The following is a 25198-nucleotide window of genomic DNA, read 5'->3' as shown; positions in this document are numbered from 1 at the left end:
AAATATGAAAATATAAATACCGAATCTGGCGGAGGATCGTTCCTTGTTACCCTTCAATCAAACATCATAGTTTCAATTATGCCACGTTATTTAAATTTTTTCTAGAAATGAGGCTCAAATGAAAATTTGAAATAATTTTATTATAATATTATGTATTTATTAAAACAAGTAAATGGAACATTTCCCTAGTAAAAGTATTATCATTATTAAACCCTAATGTTATCTTTTTTCCTTTCCTTAATTGTCTTTTATCAATTTTTTCCCACATTTATTTCATCACAAAAGTGTTACAATTATACATTTACGATAGGCTTTCAAATCAAAATGGAGTAAAACCCAAAAACAAATATCAAATGCACTGAACTGTTTTGACTGTATAATTGTACATATTTAAATAAAAGCTCAACCAACTAGAATCACTGAGCAGTATTTGGTATTGTTTTTGGTTTTCAAAAGAATACAATCCAAAAACACGAAACTTCATTTATCATTCAATAGACCTGCCTGATAAACTACCATCTTAAAAAACAAATCTGAAATGGAATATTATTGAGAGATGATTTTATTCAGTCAAATAAAGAAATGAATGGTTTAGCTGCTTAATGTTTTTCATAGTCTAGAAGTCTAGAAAATTTGGAAAACCCCAAAAAACAATAAAACATAGAGAAATTGTTGATAATGGCAGACTTAGTTTGATTTCTTTCTTTTTTTAATGTTGTACATGAGGGAAAATGAAATGAACCCTCCCTCTCTCTCTGTCTCTGTCTCTCTCTCTCTCTCTCTCTCTCTCTCTCTCTCTCTCTCTCTCTCTCTCTCTCTCTCTCTCTCTCTCTCTCTCTCTCTCTCAAAGTCCACTGCCTAAGGCAAATTTCAATTTTAACTCGATAATGTGGATAAATGATTTCTAAGGACCGGTAACAACGTACAAGTACAGAGATAAAGAGCAGGGCATCGTGGCAGCGGCCACATAAAACCTACCGTCCATTTATTAATTCTGATATTTGAATAAAGTGTTCTGAATGTATTTAAATATTATATAACTTACCATTGGTTTTTCTTTTTTAATTTGTAAACTTTACAGGATATGACATAAATCACCAAGAAAGCAATCCCGGGAAGAATTAAATAAATGGTCACACGCCCATCCGATCCTGTTAAAATATATCAAAATAATGTGCTTTATTTTACAATTTATATCAAGTAAGGATAATTGTTATCGTTGTTTGTTATCGTTGTTATTTTGATTTTTGATTTTTATATGGATTGCTGTAGTATTGATAATTTATCATAATACCTGATAACTTTTTTGATAATTTCGAAAAAAATAGATACATCAACAAAAAATGTACCATCACGTGGTTCTTTAAATTAGCCGGATTCAAGGATTCCGTATCATAAAAATTAACGGTATAGACTGATGTTGGAAAAGCGGACTTTTTGTTTTCAAAGCAAAGAATGTGAAAATATGAACATTTAAAGGTGATTTTTCGATTTCGTTTAACTATATATATTTTTAAAGACAGATTGTGAAATATTAGTAAGATAGTAGATTCTTTATCATAATCTGGAGGTATCCTGCATTAACCGCCTCCGTGGTCGAGGGGTTAGAGTCGATGACTTCTAATCCAGTTACCTCTCTGGCGTGGATTCGATCCCCGGGAGATGCTTTGGTAGTTTAGCGCGGAGGAAGGTAGTCTAGTACTGGTGTAACTCTCCAGGAACGATGGTTAGGAAACTACCCGCCTATATGACTAAAATACTGTTGAAAAAGGCGTAAAATGAAACAAACAAACAAACAAACAAACAAACAAAAAGGGAACATTGATAAAAATGTATTACAATATATGTACGAGTGTTATTCATTTCTGGATTGGGACTATTACTTATTAAACAATAACAATAATAAACAATCTTAATCCCGTCCTGTTTTAATTTCGGTCCTGCTGGGCTCCTTGCCGGTTGTACTGTGTTGCTCTTCCGTGTGGAGTTTACATTCATTGAACGCCTTCCTTCCTTCTTGATCTTGATGTTCATATTTTAATATAAAAAATACTCAACAAGCACGGCAGTGATATATTCACAAAATTGTATTCAATTGCATAAAAATGTTTGTACTATAAATTACTATACTTCAAAATTGTTTAAATACTGGAAAGAACACATTATGCTCTTTAAGGCATCACTAACGTCTAAACGTCCCATTTTCATGAAATAGTCCCCGCCATACACTACACAGTTAATCCAAGTGGAATGTATGGTAATTGGCATGTTGTTCTAGATTTTCAAATCACAGAAAAAATAATGAGCATCAGTATATCTTCGGCACGATGTATTGCCTTGATGAACAATGAAACGTTCTACTTCATCGGCACCACGATTAATGCGGTTGCAATATATCAATTAACGTTTGATAACCTTAATTTAGAATGCAAAATAAGGCTGTCAAATTCGGGATCAATCATTTAGGTAGTTATATTAGAGGAAGAAAAACACAATCCATATGTTCATATAATGTAAATGCACTAATTGCATACAAGGTGAATTTTGAAAGTATGCAATTACTTTTTGAAAGTAGTCAATGTAAACATTCTGTCCCTACGGCACAACCTGCTTCCATTACGTCGATGAAGAATTTAAGCATCACCTTCATCGACTTTGATGTTCGCGCCTTCTTTGTAGGAGGTGATGAGGTGGTTTTCCATGACGCATAAGCTTGTGTTGACTTTTGGTGCTCCTGTGATAATAAACTCGGAACCAATCTAGCACATAAATTATGTGAGCACATTGAAAACACAATATTCACTCAACCCGGTAACTTCAGAAAGTTAAAAAACCGATATTCTTTTGTTTTCCTTTAATATGGCGATCATTTAGTACTGGTTTCTCTTCGTTCACGGACCATTGGTGACAATGTTCTATCCCGGAAGTATTTGACTGTGCCAATCAAAACACCTGTTTGGCATGTTACTCTCGCTTTATCTATCCATCTGTAAGAACTTGTATGTACGAGAGGTGTTAAACTATGCATGCAGCTTTGTCAATTTTCAGAGATGCTTAACAAACAGTGCCTAAATAATTGTCTAAATCTTTCAAAAAACTGACATTATGTGATATTTAAAGTTTTAGTCTTTTAATACAATAGTTTAATGCGTTTTCATAATCTTTTCGGGGTATACAGTTCAGACACTGGAAAATAACCGAGCCGATAATTTTTAGCGTTTGATATTTTCTTCTAGCAAGATGAGCATCGGAAAAAGGAAAAAGTCACACGGGGCAAGGTCTGGCGAATAGAGTGGAAGCTCAACACCATTTTTGCGAAAGATCGGAACTAACTGTTTTCGACAATTGTCAGACGTGATTTAGAAGTGAGAAGGACAAGTGCCCATCCCCTTACAAAAAAGCAAAAACATACTCGGGTACGAATCTCTAAAAAATTGTTCCCTAAATACAACAATCGATCTTTCGCAAATATCATCACAAACAGGAAAGCTAGACTGAACTGATTTATACATGTATTTCTATCAATTCATAGCTAACACAACCATTTATGCGATCAATGTACATACTTTGTGCAAAACGTGATTAAAATCGAGACATTCTCATTTGAACACCCCTCGTATCTGTGAGTGTCATGCTAACATTCACGCAATGTGTGATTATGGCGAGTTGCTCCATTCTATTTAAAATTAATGTATTCCTTCCGATATTTCAAAGAGGCGCAACTTGTCCATCATAATTATCTAGCTTGTTTATTATCGTAAGACGTCAACGTTTGGGCCGCAGTTATTTGAAATGACACCTGGTAAGATGAATAGGATATATCATATTGTTACGAGCCAGGCGTAACGAGAAAGAAAAGCCAGCAACAAACTTGTAACAATAACAAATTTATTACAGAAAAATTATTAAAGAAAAATAAAATAACAAATTATGTTAACAAATACCTGAAGTCCAAATGAAAATGAAAAATTACAAATGTCTAGTCTGATCCTGGAATGATCCTTTTTAATAGCACAGTTAAATCCAAGTTAAATCCAAGAACACTTTAGAATAAATTCCCACAATAAAATCCACGAGAATAATTTATTTTAAAATCCAAGCTCCAATAATTCACTTAATATCCAAGTTGAATAATACTCCAAATATATTGATTTCTTAAAAGGTAACTGATGACTTAATAGATCACTGATGACTTAAAAGGTAAAAGAAAAGAAAAATATGCCGTAATATATATAAACTAGGAACATTCCAGAATAGTCTATTATGTTCTAGTGTAATCATAATCTAGCACTTTCAACAATAAAGAACAGTCCGGAAGTTTCTAACTAAATATAATGCATGAGTTTATCTACAACAATTAAGAAAGTTCTAGTACATACATGTAGTTTATGTTCTAAAAATAGAACAATGATATTATTGGAAATACCAACTGGTCAGATACAAACTATATACATGTAATATGTTGCATACATAACACTTCCCCTCTTCAAGAAAAAGAAATATGAATGAAATGAATATTTCTTTTACATAAATCCAAACAATATGACTTGCGAATAATAGGAGAAAGTAAAACAATTTTATACAATCATATATATGTGTATTATAAACAATAGCAAACAACAACAAAAAAATAACCAATCATATCATATAAATGCTATTACAAACAATAATATAAAAATAAACAATCATATGATGTAGATGTTAAATGTAAATACTGAAAATATCAGTTTTAGACACGAGAAAGTGCATCAGGGATCAAATTATCTTTCCCTTTAATGTGTCTAATGTCAAGACTATATTCTTGCAAAAACAAACTCCACCTCAACAACCTTTGATTTTTGTTTTTAAGTTTATGCAAGAAAGTGAGGGGATTGTGATCACTAAAGACAACAACAGGCAACTTTGAAGAAGTTAGATAAACTTCAAAATGCTGAATAGCAAGAATAAGAGCAAGGCACTCTTTCTCTATAGTAGAGTAATTTTTCTGATGTTCATTAAACTTTTTAGAAAAGTAACACACAGGATGGTCAACACCATTGTTGTCTTCTTGGATCAGTACACTTCCAGCACCTATGTCACTAGCATCTACAGCTAACTTAAAGTTTTTATTAAAATCTGGTGCCAAGAGAACTGGTGCACTCTTAAGTATGGCTTTAAGGCTGTCAAATGCCATTTGACACTTGTCATTCCAAATGAATTTGTTTCTTTTCTTTAACAAATTTGTCAATGGTTCTGCAATAACCGAAAAATTATTACAAAATTTACGATAATACCCTGCCATACCAAGAAATCGCATCAGTTGTCTTTTACAAGTTGGCACAGGAAATTCAAAGATAGCTTTGACCTTAGCTTCTATTGGTTTTACTTTACCCTGTCCCACTACATGTCCTAAAAATGTTAAAATTGCAGGACAAAATTCACTTTTTGCAAGATTAACTGTCAATTTAGCATCACTAAGTCGGTCGAAGAATGCTCTTATAGTTGTGAGATGTTCCTCCCATTCATCAGAGTAGATGATTGCGTCATCAATGTATGCGTCACATCCGTGTAGACCAGATATTACCATGTTAATAAGCCTCTGAAAAGTTGCTGGTGAGTTTTTCATACCAAATGGCATGACTTTATATTGATATAAGCCGTCTGGTGTTACAAAGGCTGATATTTCTTTAGCTCTATCAGTAAGTGGAACTTGTCAGAATCCTTTTAGAAGATCAAACTTTGTCACATACTTTGCTTTTCCAATTTTGTCAATACAGTCATCAATTCTTGGTATAGGAAATGAATCAGTTTTTGTTACAGAGTTCACTTTACGGTAATCTGTACACATTCTATATGTTCCATTTGATTTCGGTACAAGAATACATGGAGAGCTGTAACTGCTTTGACTTGGTTCAATAAAATCATTATCCAATAAATACTGAACTTCTTGTCTTAGGTATTTTTGTTTTACAGGATTCGTTCTATATGGATGTTGTTTTATTGGTTCAGAGTTTTCAAGAATGACGTCATGATGTATTTTATCAGTCCGTGTGGGAATATCAGGAAATAAATGTTCATATTCATTAATAAGCTGTTTCAGTTCATCTCGTTTCGACGGTTCTAAATGAGCAAGTTTTTCATCCAGATTTTTCAGAATATCAGAGTTTTCAAGCTTTGCTGAACCAGGATCAGACTTTTCAAAATTTTCACACCTATTAGATTCAATTGAACATTGATTTTGTGGAACAGAGTTTACAAAAGATATAGGTTCACTAATTTTGCTATCTCTATCAAAATATTCTTTTAACATATTTATTTGACACATTTGTTTTTGCTTTCGCCTCCCAGGAGTATTAATAATATAATTAAGGTCACTGACTTTCTTTTCAATAGTATAAGGACCAAAGTATCTTGCCTGTAATGGTTTTCCAGGTATAGGTAAAAGAGCAAGTACTCTATCACCAGGGTTAAAACTTCTTTCCTGAGCATTCTCATCATACCTTGATTTCATTTTACTTTGTGTTGATTTTAAATTAACCCTAGCTAACTCACATGCATTAGTCAACCTATTACGAAAATCTGATACATACTGAAGCAAATTTAAAGATATGTCATCTTCAGAAAGGAATTTCTCTTTTATAAGTTTTAAGGGTCCTCTGACAGTGTGACCAAATACTAATTCAAAAGGGCTGAAGCCAAGAGATTCCTGAACAGATTCTCTTACAGCAAATAACAATAAATGGATGCCTTCATCCCAGTCTTTTTCCGTGTCAAAACAATATGACCTAATCATATTTTTCAGAGTCTGGTGAAATCTTTCTAATGCACCTTGACTTTCAGGATGATAGGCTGAAGACCTATATTGAGTAATTCCTAACTCATGCATGACCTGCTGGAAAATACCAGACATAAAATTTGACCCTTGATCAGACTGTACTGATTTAGGTAAACCAACAAAAGTGAAAAATTTCACAAGAGCCTTAACAATAGTTTTGGCTTTAATATTCCTTAAAGGAATAGCTTCAGGGAAGCGCGTAGAAGCACACATAATAGTTAATAAGTACTGAGAACCTGATTTAGTTTTTGGTAATGGACCTACACAGTCAATAATAACTCTACTAAAAGGTTCATCAAATGCAGGAATAGGCTGTAAATGAGCTTTAGGTATTGTCTGGTTAATTTTTCCAACCATCTGACAAGTATGACAAGATTTACAGTACCTAGATACATCTGCTTTAAGGCCAGGCCAATAAAAATGATTGAGAATTTTATGGTAGGTTTTATTAACACCTAAATGACCTGCCATGGGTTTTTCATGAGCCAAGCTTAATATTTCCTGGCGATATGATTTAGGGACCACAATTTGGTGATTAACTGTCCACTCCTCTTCAGCAGGGACATTGGGCGGTCGCCATTTTCTCATTAAAATCCCATTCTTTTCATAATAACAAACAGGGACTTGTAAAGCTTCATCTTCACTAAAAGCCTTTTGAAAAAGGACAGAAATCTCAGGATCATTTTGTTGTTCCTGGATAAGCTGTGACCTTGACAGCGTATCATGACCTTGATCTTTAGATCTTGGTGTAGAAAAGTCAGATATTGAAAAATCTGTCTGAGTTTCAGGCAGAGTAGGAGTGAGAGAAAAATTCATTTCATTATCAAAAGACTGACCTATAAAAGTATCAGCTAAGTCAATATCTGAACAATAATTATCTTCTTGAATGGCCTTCTTAGCCATAGCTCGAGTAACTGCACATGAAGGGTAAAGGTCAGGGATTTCCTGCTCAATGGGGTCAGGTATCTGATCCACACAAGGAGTGTCAGTTACAAGTGGATTAACCACTACCTTATCTCCAGCTAAATCATTACCTAGCAATAAATGAACACCTTTAAAGGGTAAGAAAGATCTTATACCTACAGCCACCGGCCCAGTTACCAAATCTGAGGACAAATAAATATTATGGAGAGGGACATTAGAAAAACCACACTCTACACCCTGAATAAGGACACTAGATCCAGAAGAAGTCTTCTCAGTAAAAGGCAGTGTATCTGCTAAAATAAGAGATTGAGAAGCTCCTGTGTCTCTTAAAATTTTAATAGGGGTAGGTGGGCAAGTACCACCGATAAGTGACACGGAACCGTCCGAAAGGAATGGTTCATAAATCTCCATTATAGAATCAGACTTCGGTTCTTTGACCTTCAAAATTGCATTGTTATCAATACAAGACTGAGGTTCAGACCTTGAAGTGGTAAGACCTGTGGGTTTGGCCTCATCACGTTGTTGTTGCCTCCTTTTTAAGGTAAAGCAATCAGAAATAAGATGTCCAGTTTTCTTGCAATAATTGCATGTAGGACGAGATAAGGGACTATGACCTTTATGTTCATCAGATGACTTTGGTTTGGGAGTATTTGACTGACTAGATAAGCCAGATAAATTACCAGAACTGAACTTGGAAATAAAATATGAGGGTGTGGACTTCCCTTTATTTAAAAATGAGACTTTGTGGGTTAAAGAATAATCATCAGCTAGACGTGCAGCTTCTTCTAAAGTTTCTACCTGTTTTTCATCTAAGAAAGATTTAACATCAGAGTGAATACAACTTTTAAACTCTTCAACTAACATGAGCTGTCTGAGCTTTTCATGATTTTTATTTATTTTTTTAGATAGACACCACCGATCAAAAAGTTGTTCTTTTTCCCTTGCAAATTCGACATGGGTTTGACCAATTTCTTTCTTAGAATTTCTGAATTTTTGCCTGTAGGCCTCTGGTACTAACTCATAACCTTTCAGAATTAATTCTTTTACATTATCATAATTAGAGCTTTGTTCAACAGTAAGTTGTGTATAGATTTCACGAGCTTTACCAGTTAAGACGCTCTGTAAAAGTAATGTCCAGTGCTCTCTTGGCCATTTTAAATTTTCAGCAACCTTTTCAAAATGAAGAAAATACTTATCAACTTCTTTTTCTTGGAAAGGTGGAACAAGCCTAATATTTTTAGTGACATCAAATTTTGAATTTATTCTATGTTCAAACTGATTTGCTCTCTCTTTGATTTCTAATTCTCTCATTTTTAACTGAAATTCTCTCTCTTCTCTTTCTTTTTCAAACTGCCTTTCCCTTTCTTTTTCTTCCCTTTCTTTTTTTAACTGCCTTTCTTCCCTTTCTTTTTCTAACTGTAACTGCCTTTCTTCCCTTTCTTTTTCTAACTGTATCTGCCTTTCTTCCCTTTCTTTTTCTAACTGTAACTGCCTTTCTTCCCTTTCTTTTTCTAACTGTAACTGCCTTTCTTCCCTTTCTTTTTCTAATTTCATTTTTTCTAGTTCAAATTTAAATTGAAGTTCAAGCTCTTTTATCTTAATTTCTGGGTTTGTTTCAACAATCAGAGAAAGTGCATCTTGTCCAAAAATATCTTCATCCACAAAATAATGAATCAGAAGATTTTTAATTTCTTGTTTACGCATTGAAAATTTAATTTCTGATAAATTATTCTTTTTTGCAAGATCGAGCAAATCAGTTTTCTTAGCCAAATCTAATACCTCCTGGGAAGGTTCAGCTACAAACTTTTCTAAATTAAAAGACATGACTGCTTGTTGCTGGTTTTAAACTCAGGAAGTGATGTGTTTCAAAAATTTCAAAATGAAAGGTACACTTAATAGAACAACTATGATATCAACTCAGATGAGTAAATACGGTAATAATAAAATGTAAAATAAACAATAATAATTTCCAATATTGTAGCCAAAAAGAAATATTCAAATCCCGGACGAGCCCCCAATTTCTGTTACGAGCCAGGCGTAACGAGAAAGAAAAGCCAGCAACAAACTTGTAACAATAACAAATTTATTACAGAAAAATTATTAAAGAAAAATAAAATAACAAATTATGTTAACAAATACCTGAAGTCCAAATGAAAATGAAAAATTACAAATGTCTAGTCTGATCCTGGAATGATCCTTTTTAATAGCACAGTTAAATCCAAGTTAAATCCAAGAACACTTTAGAATAAATTCCCACAATAAAATCCACGAGAATAATTTATTTTAAAATCCAAGCTCCAATAATTCACTTAATATCCAAGTTGAATAATACTCCAAATATATTGATTTCTTAAAAGGTAACTGATGACTTAATAGATCACTGATGACTTAAAAGGTAAAAGAAAAGAAAAATATGCCGTAATATATATAAACTAGGAACATTCCAGAATAGTCTATTATGTTCTAGTGTAATCATAATCTAGCACTTTCAACAATAAAGAACAGTCCGGAAGTTTCTAACTAAATATAATGCATGAGTTTATCTACAACAATTAAGAAAGTTCTAGTACATACATGTAGTTTATGTTCTAAAAATAGAACAATGATACTATTGGAAATACCAACTGGTCAGATACAAACTATATACATGTAATATGTTGCATACATAACAATATCACTTAAGTGGGACTTCAAAGTGCTCCAGAGCGTTTGTAATGAAATATTTCAACGTAATCTAAAATTAAAAAAAAAAGTTTTTTTCACTCAAATTTAAAGATACCTATCGGAAATATGTTAAAACACATATGACTGTGTAATTTTAAAGATTAAAGTGATTTAGATTTTCAAAGATAAAGACCCATTTTTGGAACTTCATGAGTGGCCTATGCATTTACCTTGTTCACGGCTTATTTGTTCCGAATTTTCCCATCGGATCTCTGTTGAAATAACATCATTTTGCGTCTCATTGTATGCATGTGTAATTAAACCAAATCGAACAGTAGCAGTGCCAACAAACGTGGTTAAATTCTTTTCTGAAGTTTTAAGTATAAACCACTTCAAAGGCTCCTATGAAAGAATTATCAAAGTTATAAAAAGGGCACTCAGTTGATTGAGTTAATCTATTAAAGATACTAAATATTACAATATCTGTAACACTATTAATCTATATTTAACATTAATGACTTTGGAATTAGTGATCCTGAAGACCAGATATACACAAAACAAAATCTTGAGCTGTAGTTAAAATTTACGAATCTAAACAAAAGAGCTATGATTACCAATAAAGAGTATATGATTAAAAAGCATGATTTTCTTATCATGTCATTTGTAATGATCAGATCATGTTATATCAGCCAAATAAATCATTTACGTTTATGTGTTTCTGTTAGCGATGTTGGCGATGAACATTGTATATTTAATGCAAAATAAAATATTGAATTTGAAATTTTGAATTTGTTAAGTAGGCAGGCAGTCTTTCTTCCTGGCCGTCTCATTATATTAACAGTGCTACGCAAAGATAATTCTATAAACTTTACAATATTTTACTTCGTTATCTTAGAACATACATTCGGGAGGGAACAGGACTAAATAACTATTTGTAGATCTTAAACAGCAGACTGTAAGGGTATAAGCATATTATACTGTAAAAGGTAAAACAAAAGGTAAGAGACAACATGTTATTCCTGTAAGTTTGTATCAAAATCTTCCAAGAGGCTGAGATATCATTTAAAACTTATTTAAAGCTTATTTCTATTTTTTAGCCATTTTGTTTGACAAACATTAATTATTTCACTACATTTTGTAACGAAATACATGATGATCAGTTTACTAATAGTACTTTGTAAACTCTGGTTTCCATCGTTGTCAACAGACAAGAACGACTTTAGAAGTTTTTGTAACCAGTACAGGTGTCTTATAAAAAAACAAGCAGAGCTTGAACTACACCTTGGCTGGGAGGCAGATTCCTTTATCACTAGGCCACCGCTTACTTTAAGAAATTGTAAGGGACGACTTAAAAAATGCGCCGAGTTTTACGAAAATCGTCCAAATTTGGAAGGAAATAACAAAACTGTATGTTAAGCTCAGAAAGCTCTTTGTTTACAGGACAGGGAAATATATAAAGGACCATCCAAGAAACGTTCCTATATAGTTTAAATTACAGGCCGAGAGGTTTTCGAAGGAATGTTGTTAGGTAATAATTATTTTAATTATTTGACACGTTCGAGACGAACGTTTAGTGATCATAAAAGCTCATGTTAAGCTCAGCACATTATGTGTTTATGTGCTAAATAATGTACATGTTTACGTAGTATATTTCTTATCTTAATTCATTATCCGTTCGTTACAATTTTTACCATAGCAATTTCAAATAACCATTTATTAAATCTATTTTCCGAACATAATAAGATACGGTTAACACTTTTAAAAATATATTAATTTGTTTTTACCCTACACGAAGATTCCACAACAAGTTCACATAAAACCACGGTATGGTATATGTGTTTGAAGGCTTTCTCTTTTGTCGTCACGGTTGCAACAACCATGATATCTTTTTGACGTCGTGTAAAGTCTATCTTAAGATCAGATGGTACCGGAGCTAAAATTATCATAACAAAAAAGAAAAAGTTAAATCTTTTTCATACAAACATAAGGGATGAAATTCAAAACAACTTTTACCATTTCATGTTTAAATGTTGAATTCTGCTTAAGCCGGTGCTAGGGGGCGTGGACGGTAGTTTGCACTTTACAGTACCATCCATGAACAGGCTCAATCAAACCGAGCCTGCAACATTTTCAATTATGTTGTGTTGGACTTTCTTTAGGGATTCCTATTTTCTCTATTTTATGTAAGTCAACCGTTTAATTAGATAAAAGTAAAATATCATTATAATGAATTAATTGTATATGAGAAAAGCAAATATAAACATGTGTTTATACCTATGTCTTCTGTATAAACAGAAAAACGTTTGACTTGCTTCGATATACCAACGCTATTCTTGGCTAAGAATGTTATCTCCGTCTTTTTCATAAGCTGAATATCAGTTTCTATGTAGAATTTTGGATGTTGAATGCATGTTCTATTTCCAATTACTCGAATGCAATAAACGACATTGTCAGGACTATCGTGTAAGTCACAGTCACTTAAGGGCTATAAATATATTCAGAAATTTTAATTTCTTAAAATCTGTGAATAGAATAAGTATTTTATTAAATGCTTATTAAATGTATTCTATTTAGCTATATCATTTTATTTTATGTATCTGCAAAACATTAACTCATTTACCATTCATTGGGGGATAAATATAAGGTAAGCATTTCCATATATAATGTGAAAATGTACGTTATTTTGAAAAATGTATGTAAACTTACCCTAAAATAGAAAATAAACGAATGTGAGCCTTTTTCTGTACTTCCACCAATTTCATACAAACCATCGGTTGTATTTGGAGAGTTGTATGGGACTGTTGAATAATAATTGCAATTTTGATTATTTAAATTTTTATCTTTTTAAACGTTATGTACATTTGTATTATGCAGAGGTACAAATTTCAAGAAGTGCAAATTTCATAGTTTATAAGGGAAACGCCACACAAAAAAAACATAAAATTTAAATTTATGTCATAGATAAGCTTATGAACTTATTATTCAGAATTATTATATTCAGAAATAAATTGACGATTCAAAGTCCAAATTGAGTGAAACATGTTGCAAAGCTTTTTTATTTTCATTTGCTTTTGTCATTTTCCTCGGAAGAATAAGATTCTGGAATTCTGCAGTGAACTATTGATCTATAGTTTTGAACAAAAGGTACTGGTACAAATCTATATCAAACATAGATATTGAAAAAGTATTTCCAGCAGCGCGATTGTTTAAACAACCTAACAACCTAAATGCACCCTTGATTCTGACAATATGACATGTTTCTGATTATTCATTTTCATTTATTGGCATACGTCGGACTGATGATATGAAGTCTGCAAGTGATAATTGCTGTATCGGTTCGGAAATGATCTATTTTTATAAAGGTGCTTTCGAGTTTTTCCAACAGTATTAACCTCTTGTAGACAATGGTAATAGCTCGTACGAATATACAACATAAAGTACGTAACACGTTTAAAAATCAGACTACAAATATTTTTTTCAGTCATTGTAGTCTTTTGTTGTTGCTGTTTTTTTTCTTCATACTAATGTCGTCATGTAGTATATATAATTGTATGTGAAAATGAATATATAAAGAATCAATTTATTCTAATTAACTGTAGTTCAAGATCTTGGCAAAACATACCGTCTTTTTGTACGCTAAAGGACACTGTTGAGAGGTTGCTCCAGAAGCCCTTTACTGTGTCGTGTGGCATAATCCGACAGGTGACACTAAGCACAATTCTATCATATGGAGGCAGATTGCATATTTTTTGTGCAAAGTCTGTTGGACGTTCACGATAGTATAAGACGTTCCTCGTCTAAAACAAAATATTAATAAAACTGTCATCACGTAATAATTCACACATAGAATTGATAAAGAATATGTTTTAATTTAAAAAGAGTATTAGATAACTAAATCATACAATTAAAGAAAACTGTTTATGAAAATCATATCTTCAAAATGCGAATATCAATGGATATATTTTAATTCGACTTAATAGTTGTTAACATCTAATCACACCATTGACATACAGATGGTTTGTACTTAAGAGTATGCCTTACCATATCTCTTTTACACTTAGATGTTGTTGTCAGTTTACAAATATATTTTGTACGAATTTGTTGGAGATTCCAGTCTACAGACATACAACCAGCTTCTGAGCCATTTATCACAGCTAAATTCTTTACTGGTGGTGGTTTAACTGCAAATAATGAAATAGTTTTGACTAAGGTTAGCAACCCAGGAAAGATAAATTTTCTTAATGAACGATTCACCACCTTTTTGGTTACCAACTTCTTTTAGGACATAAAAATGCAATGGCAAGACAACAGTTTGAAAAATATATATTTATGTAGATTAAATGACAAGTCTCATTTAAGATTGACGTGCAGGCAACATGTCACGTATGGCAAACTTAAGCTTCGCTACTTTTCAAAATCAAGATCAAAATATTTTTAATTGGTGTATACTTACTGATATCAAGAACTTCGAATTTTTGACAAGAAACGGTGCTTTCGTTTGTATTAACATCACTGACATTAACCGAAAAACTGAAACCCATTTGTTTTTTTTGGGGCCCCAAAAATTTTCCCCAAAAAGAACTACCCTTTTATTCTGTTTTCAGCCCATACCTTGAAAAAAATTTTGGAAAAACTTTTGCTTGTTAAAAAGAAAAGACATTATGGCCATCGAAAATCCTTTATGAAATCAATCTCAGAAAATCTAAACTGTCGGTGAATTTCTAACAAACGCCCTCGTGATTTTGCCACTTTTTACAAAAAGAAGAAATATATCAGGTGTTAAAGGAAACTTCACTTTTATCAGCTATTAGTTTTTCCTCCTTTCGACAATATAATTTTAATATTATAATTTTAAGAACAACGCCATTTTTATTGATATTAATGTTTTTATTTCACGTAAAATGAATAACATAAAATATGTAACATTAACACTATCCGCCAACAGATTTGAATCCTAACAGTTTCACAAAATTTTGTTTTGTAGAATTGAAAATAACAATTTGTCGTTTTGATGCGAAAACAAATTAACCCCACTTATGCATAAAAAGATCTTTCGTGGTCAATTCCTTACGCATCAAAATATTCCGCAGTCAGAGATAATAATTTCCCATGAAAAATCTTCTAGGCACTTACACTACAAAGTATATAATAATATTAATATCAGGTCGCCAGGGTTAACACGAAATTGTATGAAAAAACATATCATCATTAGTAAACTTACATGAAGCTAATTCAGTACAACAACAAAAATTTTGAAGAAATGCATTTTTTATGAATAATTGTTTTCTTACCAGGTTATTATATTGGTATTCCCTACGAATTTGTATAGCGACAAGCATTAACTTTCCGATGTGCTTAAAAGAGTAATTTACTAAACCATGTCTTCTGTTCAGCTTCAAGGGAACTAAACAGGAAAAACGAATTCTGAAGTCAAAGTACATACAGGAAATGATTGGTAAGGGTAAGCCAAAACAATTGAAATAGGTTTAAAAATTGGTAAAATATCATTAACAAAAAAGATTTGGTTTCAATTCACGCTAAGGTAGTTAAAACGTTTACTTGTTTATGATTTTTTTATTCTTCTAAGGTATACGTTTAGCACAAATCGTAACATAAAATTAATGTGGTCTTGCAAAGTGAAAATTATACTGGTAATATTTTGGTAATTCTATCTAATTTTGCAATTTAGGGGGCGATTGTTTTTTTCCCTTTTTGAATCATAGCAAAATAAAGAACGGTCTTCTGTTGGGTAAGATATGAAACCCCAGGGAAAAGGGGAAACTAAAAAACGAGCATCTGAAAATGTATTGCATCGCTTTCCTCGTTTCGTCGTCAAAAAAAGTTAACCCCAGCAAAAAGGCCATAAAATTTGCCATGCACTGGAAATGCAGGTAACCCAAAATTCCTGCACCCCAGTAACGACTGAAGTATTTTATACGTTTTAAACTCTGACCCCTTTTCAACAAAAAAAGGCCCCAAAAATGATACAAGTTTTTTTAAAACATGTAATAGAAAATGTTTACACTGGGTTAAAAATAACACTGAAGAGAAAACATTTTTTACCCTTAAAAACGGGTTTTTGCCTGAAAAACAATTTATTTTTTTCCCCCTATGTTTTCTCTAAAGGTGTCTTTAAGTTCAAATTAAAATACGAATTTTTTAAAATTTTTCTTTAAGGGGGAATCGTTTTTTCTTTTATTATGTATTTTAAAAACGGATTTATGTGAACCGTGAAGATAAAACCTGAAAATTTAAAAGAAGTGAAATTAACCCCCGGGGTCTTTCGTACAAATCCAAACAAATACTGACCCTTTTTTAAATAATAAAAAAACTTTTAACTTTTTAAAAAAAAAACACTTCAACACGAAAAAAAATTTCAAAACCGGGGTTTAATAAAGGCCCGGAAAAATATTAACCGAAAAACGGGGGAAACTTTACAATTTCCTGAAATCCGGTTTAATGCGCCAACAAAAATTCAAAAAGTTTCAACTTAAATTTAATGAACCCAAAAATTTAAACTTCAAAAAATTTGTGATTAAAAATTTTCAAAATTTTAACTTTTTAAATTTCCAAAAAATTCACGTTTTGCAATTTCATTTTTTTCACAGAAATTCAAAATTCACAAATTTAAAATTTAAAACAAAACAAATGCAACTTAAAGTTTTAATTTCTAAATTTTTAAAATAAATAAAAATTTGAATTTAAAATTTTTAAAAATTCATAAAGGGTTAAAATGGGAAAAATATAAAGTTAAATTTTTATGACAATTTTAAAACCCGAATTTTAAAAAAAAAATCCTGGACATTGAATTTTTGGGGCCGGAAAAATATATATTAAATGCTTTTTACTACTTACCCCCTCTTTGACATTTCCTTCCAGCAACAATAAGTTTTGAAAAAGAAAGTATTATAAGCCAATGTACGAAGAAATAGAAAATCCTTTGGGATAACGCCTAAAAAAACGGCTATAAATTCCAAACATGTATCAAAGTTAAATAAACGTTAAAATTTTCGTATATTTAAATCAGGAAATTAACATCACATTTGCTCAAATTAAAGATTCATCATGAGTCACATTTCTGGTCAAGGTTTGACCCTAAATCCTTTAAAATCAAGCAAACAGGTTTACTTATAATGCACCGGACAAACTCCATAAGAGCAATCAGAAAGTAGTTATGTTTCGTTTATCAATTCATTTTATCTAAAAACGAACCATTTGATTTAAAACGTTTTTTTGCCTACCGTGTTCGTTTGTTGCATCATTAAATTCTTATAACAATAACTATTTTCCACCCAATAAATTTTAGACAATAAATCTAGTATTGATATATGCATTTGCCGAACCACAAAAAATGTGACTATCTGATTCAATACATGTTTTCATAGCCTATTTAGATCTGTTAACTATAAGCGACATTAAGACTACAATTACTTTACACAAAAAAAAATCTATATTGTTTTCAAAATTATTTTTTTTTAAATATATTGGCGATTTAATCTTCGAAAGTAACATCGTAACACTGATAAGCCTTTTTTCGAACCAGCGTCCAGATTTAGTGACGTATCTATCTAAATATGGAAGATCTGAAGCGCCCGCATTACACAAGTATCCGTCAACAATAATAAAAACGTAAATAAAAAGACGTAGTAATAGCTGTAGTGTTTCTTTTGCAGAAATATACTTATATTAACCGTAAATTAGGTATTTGATAACTGGTGGAAAATCATTTTCCTCTGTCGGCGGAAATCGTTTAAAATCACAGAAAAAAACTAGTTAGGGAAATATGTATGCATGTTTTTTGATGAAACTCACTGAGATGTGACATTTTAAAATTTATTAAAAATATGTTTTTTTTTTTTGGGTTTAAAAAGGTTAAAATTACCTGTGCAATCTTTTAAGGCCTTTTTTAAGGTTATCCAAACACACTAAAACCGGAAGTTTTTATTTTAAAAAAGATTAAAAAAAATTTTAAAACAAACGAAAAAAAACCTTTTTTAAGATGCACCAAAATTAAATCCTTTTTAAAATTTAATTCTTGGGGTAAAATTTAATAAAATTAAGCAAATAACAACCCATCCTTTAATAAAATTTAAAAAAAATTTACATGTTTCTATTCTAAATGACAATCAATGCATGCGTGAATTTGGTAGGGTTTATTAAGCCAATTGATAAAACTTAATGGGTTTTTTAACATCGGTTCTGTTAAGGTTTAAAGAATTTTCATTTTATACATTTTTGACAAGTAGTGAGTAAAAAACGAATACCTTTTGTATCCGGAAAGGGGGGATTACGTGTTACCATTGAAGAAATAACCCCAAGGTTTTCTCTATAATGAAAAATAATGGTAACAAAAACTACATAAAAAAAAAGTCCAAATAAATTGTTTTATAGGGGTTATTTGATGTTTTTTAACATTGTTAAAATCATATTTATATAATTAAACATTTTCCAAGTTTACAATTCTATCCCCTTGTTTTGAGGGGGCTTGAAATTCAAAGCTTCCCTTATTTCAAAACTTTATTTTCATTTTACCCTTGAAGTAAACTAAGTATGTGACACTTACATATATACATACACACACCTATGGTTACAAATAAATAAATAAATAAAGCTGCTCTACGAAAAGAAAATGGGAAATCAACAGTATAAATATTAAACCGTTTAAAAGAAGCTAATTTATTATATATAATTTTTTACTAAACATACATTTTTTAAGTTATTTGGCCTTTTAAAGGGTTTATTAAAATTATTATACGGGTCTTTCAAAAACGGTTTCAATTTTTTGCAAACAAAAATTTTAACCCCAATTGTTCCCCTTTTAAACCAAATAAAACTTTCAAACCGTTTAAAAGTCAAATTTTTTAATCAGTGTATACGGGGTTTTTTCCCTTTAGAAAAAAATTAAACGGGGACCCCGAAGGGGAAACACAACATTGTCGTTTTGGTGGAAAAAATCAAAATTTTTTTGTATATTGATATGATTCAGCCCAAGTAAATAGGAAAAAGGTTTTTCCCCCTTTTCCCCTTAAAACCCCCGAAAAAAAATTTCCCATTTTTAAGGGAATTTCGTCGCACAAAAATTTAAACCCCAAAATATTTTTAAAACAAAAACCAAGATTTAAAAGCGGGTTTTAGTTTTTTTTAAAGTTTAAAATATGTCTTTTTAGGAAACGTTGTATTTTTGTAAAATTTCAAAAAATTTAAGGGGGATAATGGTTTTGGCCGCCCGGGAAACACAAAAAATATTTTAAACCCCCGAAAACCTTTAATTTTATAATAAAATTTAAAAAAGGAAACATTCGTTGTCTACCCCTTTTTTGGGAAAACGAACGTTACTGGGGGTTTACACCAAAAGTTTGGGGAAAGGGAAAAAGGTTTAAAAGTGATTTTCCAAATAAAAAAACAAAAATTTTAAACAACAAAAAAAAAAAGTTAAAAGGCCGTTTACTTTTAAACCCTTTCATCAACTATAACCCGTTTTTAACAGGGCCTTTTTAAAACCTTTTTTATTTTTCATAAACTCCCCAAAAATTTATTCAAAGGCTAATTTAACAGTAACACACCCACTTTAAATAATCTTTATGAAACTTTTAATTGGATGGGGCCCCTAAGCGGAAGTTTAATTATATTTAAACCACGTTACACATTTTCCGTGCGGTCTTTATGACTGCTCGAAATGTACATTCAATTGTAATTCAAAACGTTGTTAAATAATAATTTACACATTATTTAAAAAAATGTACAAATAAAGTCTGTAAGGCCTAAAAAATATGTCTGTTTCGGGTAACCCGACCCTACCTATAAAAATACGCCGACCCTAACTATTTTTTTTCCGTTTCTGAACAAAAAAAATTCGTTAGCGAATAGAGCGTTTCAAAGGGCGGATAATTGCGAATTCAATGTTTGAAGGTTTATTTGAATAAGTCAGGGCCCATATGGGCATGTTGAATGCATGAGACGCTGTCGTAAAACGCTCAGACGATTTAGATCGGACATTTTTAGTTATACGTGTTTTGATTGGCTCGCGCTGTATTGAATTGAATATCACGCTATTGGAAACAAAAATTCTACATGTCGACGATATTTTTAGTAGGTAGTTCCTACCGGAAGTATTCTCCGGCTTCCGTTTTACATACATCGACATAGAGCGGAACGGGGAACCATGCACGTGTTGCGGGAGAACACTTCCGATCTAGGAATTTCTTATACATGTAGAAGTTTTCTTAAAATACAGGCACATAGGACTTAGGGCCACTCGTGGAGGATAAAACCATTTAAAAGTATGTAAAATCCAATTGTTTGCATGTGTGTTCGAACCGTTTGATCTCTTTGTTGATGTAGTATTTCAAGCGTAAATATCAGGCTACAATGTACATGTCATGACGGTCTCATCTTTCGGACCTGGGTGATTTCTGACTTTCCGACTTTACTGTGGTAATTTACGTGTAAATAAGGATCTGTTCATAGACAGTTTTGATAGAAACATATATATTGCATTGATTCCATGGGAAAATCAGATGATATTACCTGCCGGTGGAAGATTTTAACACCGAGAACGAACATACCCATTATTTTCGTACAAGGATGTTGCATAGATCTACCTTGTCAGTGAATTTTTTTTTAATTTTTTTTAGTATATTGATATTATTGCATAAATAACAAGGTTAAACACATTTTAGGTCAAACAATGCAACTATCACCTTTGTTTTTGAAAGGAAAGTTTCCATCAACCCATCGTATCTGGCTTTCCAATTTCGAAAAATCATTTGTGGTGGGTCCAGCATGCGGAAACAGCGCATCTTCGCCGCATGTTGGCATTTCTATTAATGAATATTCCCTCCATTTAGGGGTAAATTTTATTCAGGCCTGTTCATTTATCCGACATGTTAACAGGTTTAAGTCATGCACTAAGGGGCTGTGAACAGCATGCATGTAATACTCCATTTTGTTAAATTGTACCAAAGTGTCATAATATACACTTTGTAATACTGTAAGATCTTCAAGATGTCAGCACAACAAAAATGTGCAGTATTTAATGCATGAATATCAAATAGTGAAAAACAGAATAAGCCTAGATTTTTTAACTAAAACTTTGAAAGCCAGATCACAGCATGTCATTTTAGCTCTTTTATTGTGCTTAACTCCTGCCATGCAACCAATGTAGACTCAGATCAGCAGAATTTCAATCATACAAGCTGATGAAAATCTGCACTGTTTGCTGTTCAGGTAAGAGTCAAACTTTAAAGTAGTGCCTGTAGCAAACAAACACCAAAATTAACACATGTTTCGGTATATTGTCTTTATTCAATATTGAAATAACATTAAATGGCATTAAAGCTATGCAGATTTTAATCAGAATTAGTTTTATATGATAAAATATGATAATACAAAGTCAGGTAATGTCAGTAGTGTATGAATGACTGCCATGTGCAAGAAAACACTCTGAACTTACGACAGATTTTGAAAAAAAAAATAAAAATTCAAAAAAAAAAATCCCTACCTTCCCTGCCTAGCAATTTTGGGAAGGTTACCCTAAACAAACATTTTTTGTTCGGCCTAAGCAAGGTATGTTCTTATGAAACTAAACACATTAAACAAAACCAAAATTGAATATTTAAAATGTATTTTTACGGTCCTGCGTTAATTATTGAAATATGTGTTAAGAAGATGTCACGGGTACCAAGATATACTGATATTGAAAATGGATAATTTGTGTTGAACTTTGCCAGAAAATTAGATTGAGATTGTCTGTAATTATCTATTGAGGTGTTTAAGTGATGTTTACCTGCATCAAACAGTAGTGTGGTTAGTTTGAAAATTTCGATAACATCATAAACGAAATATACATTAACCAGGTCCCGTGTTAAAAAAAGAGAAAATCAAGATCAGCATCAAAGGATCCTGATTTAATTATTCATTGAAACTAAATATACCATGGTATTAAACTAAAAAATATGGCACGCATTTAAGTTTTACAAAACATAAAACGAAGCAAACATAGTTTGAGGAAAAGCAGACTGAAATAAAAACATAACTCGATCGAAATAACCCGATAGAAATACTTTGATTGCATTATTGGTTTAGAAATAAATTGCAAAAATGAATTGGGCATCTCAAGAGTTTTGCAATTATAATTTTATCAACACTTACTCAAAAGTATGTGTGAGTGTTGGCGTTAATTAGATGTAAAATGCAGGTTTTTAGGCCAAACAATGTGCAAAACTGCTGCTATAGTTGATAGTGTAAATGAGCAGATTTTTCATGAAAAATCTATTTTTATATGTGGTAGTGTAAAATGTATGATTTTAGAATAAAATTGTTGTACATCATATATAGAAAATTAATGAATAAAATCACTACATGTCAACCTTTATATAAAAAGAAGTTCGAAGTATTATCGTATAATCTTGACATCAAATCTGACTTTAGAATATCGTATTACCAACTCGTTTTATTGCAAATCTGGTTAAAAAAATAATGTAAGAAGATTATGTCATCGTCAAGAGTTTGCTTACATGTAACATTTACTTTTGTATTGAATGACATATGAATTTTTGTCAGTTTTATTCATTTTGATTGTGATGTATTTGTTGTATGTTTGATCAGATGGAAATTTAATTTGAATTGAATATTTCTCAATATATTTAATTCACGGAAATATAGCGATAATAAAATACTTCTTTTTAACCGCTCTGTCAGACCTTATACAATGTATTATCACAATGTTCCCGGTACTCTGAGTTAAAACAAGCAGGATACCTGGCACAAATTTCCATATAATTGCAACATTTTATCGGGCAAGAAATTTAAACATCATGTGTGATAGCGATAATTTATTTGATTGCATATATTTTCATGGGTGTGCACCATTTAATTAGTTAAAAGTGATACTAATATTTTGATAATTTTGATATTAAAGTATATTAGTAGTTTGTGTTGGCTTTGTTATGTGCTGAATCGTGACAATTGAGTTATCTTGATAAGGTAGCATTTCAGGTTTTTGTACATGGATAATACAAGTAGATTTAATTTGAAAGTTAGGCACAAGTGTAAAGATGCTGTAAATAACAAGTGTGGTGCACATTGGCGATGGTAACGTCCTGATACTGTCTCCTCATGTTACTGATAACATTGCGTATGGTGTCTTGTGGGATTCGGACCCAATTGTGTAAGAGAGCCTATTTAAGCTAAAAGATAAAATCGCTCTTTAAAGAATAACTTAGACATGTTTCGGAACTCTAGTCATACTCTAGTTATACAGTGCATACGGTAATAATGCTAAATGGAACTACTTGGACGCAGGGCATGGGAAAGAGCCATGCGATGGTCTTGGTGGCCGAGTAATGCTTTTAGCAGACAAGGAAGTAAATACTGGGAAAATTTGTATACAGGATACGTCAGATTTTTATGTGTTATCTCAATCTGTCAATTGTACAATGAAGCATGTAAAATTTATATTTGTTTCTACATAATAGTGAGACAACAACAAAGCTAAAGAAAAGAATGTTTTAGATCTCTTTCTTGTTTCTTGCAGTCACCGAGTAATAACATCAGGTGTTGGGGAATCAGTTTTGGACCAAAACATTCGCTTCCACTGCCCTATTTTTGCTCTTTTTTCCTTTTCTAAACCTAAATCAGGATCTTTCAAGCGTTTTATATGGTTATATGATCGCGGCAACTACCACACTCTGAAACAAAGTATTATGCAAACTGACTGGGATCAATATACAAACACCGACATAGATGAACACGCAACTTTAGTAAGCAACAAAATTCTCGAAATTTCAAAGCAGTACATACCTACAAGAACAATAATAGTAAAACCGACTGATGCAGTATGGATAACGACACAAATCAAACAGCTTATTCGTTAACGCAAAAAACTTTATCACAGAGCCAAACGAACCCAAAATCCTTTGCACTGGCACTCATTCAAAAAATTACGTAATAAAGTCATCCCACTTATTCACACGGCCAAACGTAACCACATCCAGAAACTAGCAGACTCTCTTACATCAGACAACACATCGCAGAGAGACTGGTGGAGACTCATTAAATCATTCATAACACCGACTGAAAAGCAAACAATTCCGGCACTCTCTCACCCAGTTACTCAAACACTTTCATATGATAACAAATCAAAATCCGACTTATTAAACAATTATTTTAGCAACCAGTCCTCTCTTGAAAACTGTAATAAAGAAGTTCCTGGCGATTTTTTCGAACAGTCTGTGAACACTCTCACTTCAATTAGTATTACAACTCAAGATGTTGAAAATGCTATCAAAACTTTAAATACCAATAAAGCTTCTGGGCCCGATGAAATAAGAAATCGTATCTTGTTCGAAACCTCGTCCGTAATCAAATATCCACTCTGCTCTCTTTTTAATCATTCACTCCTAACTTGTAAGATTCCCCAAACTTGGAAAGATGCCAACATTTGCCCAATTTTTAAGAAAGGAGATCCATCGTTACCCAGCAATTATCGTCCTATATCACTATTGTGTTGTATGGAAAAAGTTTTTGAACGCATTTTGTTTAATGATATCTTTAACTTTCTTCATGATAATGATTTTATATCGCCCCTTTAATCTGGTTTCAAACCTGGCGACTCAACTGTGAATCAACTAACCTTTCTTTACAACTCTTTCTGTAAGGCTCTTGATGAAGGTTTTGAGATCCGGATTGTCTTTTTCGACATCAGCAAGGCCTTTGATAAAGTGTGGCACAAGGGTCTCCTGCTTAAACTAAAATGTGCCGGTATTCAGGGACCCCTCCTAGACTGGTTTTCGGATT

The 25198-nt window shown here is 32.0% G+C and overlaps 1 protein-coding gene across 1 annotated transcript; it reads right to left on the bottom strand.

Moving 5' to 3' along the window:
* Positions 1 to 1079: 1079 nt before the first annotated feature.
* LOC132735367 (uncharacterized) lies at positions 1080 to 14943 on the bottom strand (the record flags this gene model as incomplete). The annotated part of the gene is made up of 8 exons (XM_060722307.1): positions 14856 to 14943; positions 14444 to 14583; positions 14025 to 14199; positions 13109 to 13200; positions 12677 to 12887; positions 12187 to 12335; positions 10633 to 10804; positions 1080 to 1151 (listed from the first exon to the last, which is right to left on the bottom strand). Coding segments are annotated over exons 1-8 (1099 nt in total), but the record flags the coding sequence as incomplete, so codon positions are not given.
* Between the last annotated feature and the right edge of the window lie 10255 nt (positions 14944 to 25198).

This window comes from Ruditapes philippinarum, unplaced genomic scaffold (assembly GCF_026571515.1).
Source record: "Ruditapes philippinarum isolate M1 unplaced genomic scaffold, ASM2657151v2 ctg9392_1_1_1_1, whole genome shotgun sequence".
Lineage (NCBI taxonomy): Eukaryota > Metazoa > Mollusca > Bivalvia > Venerida > Veneridae > Ruditapes > Ruditapes philippinarum.
Note: the sequence above shows the minus strand (reverse complement) of the source record. Positions and strands in the feature narration are given on the sequence as shown.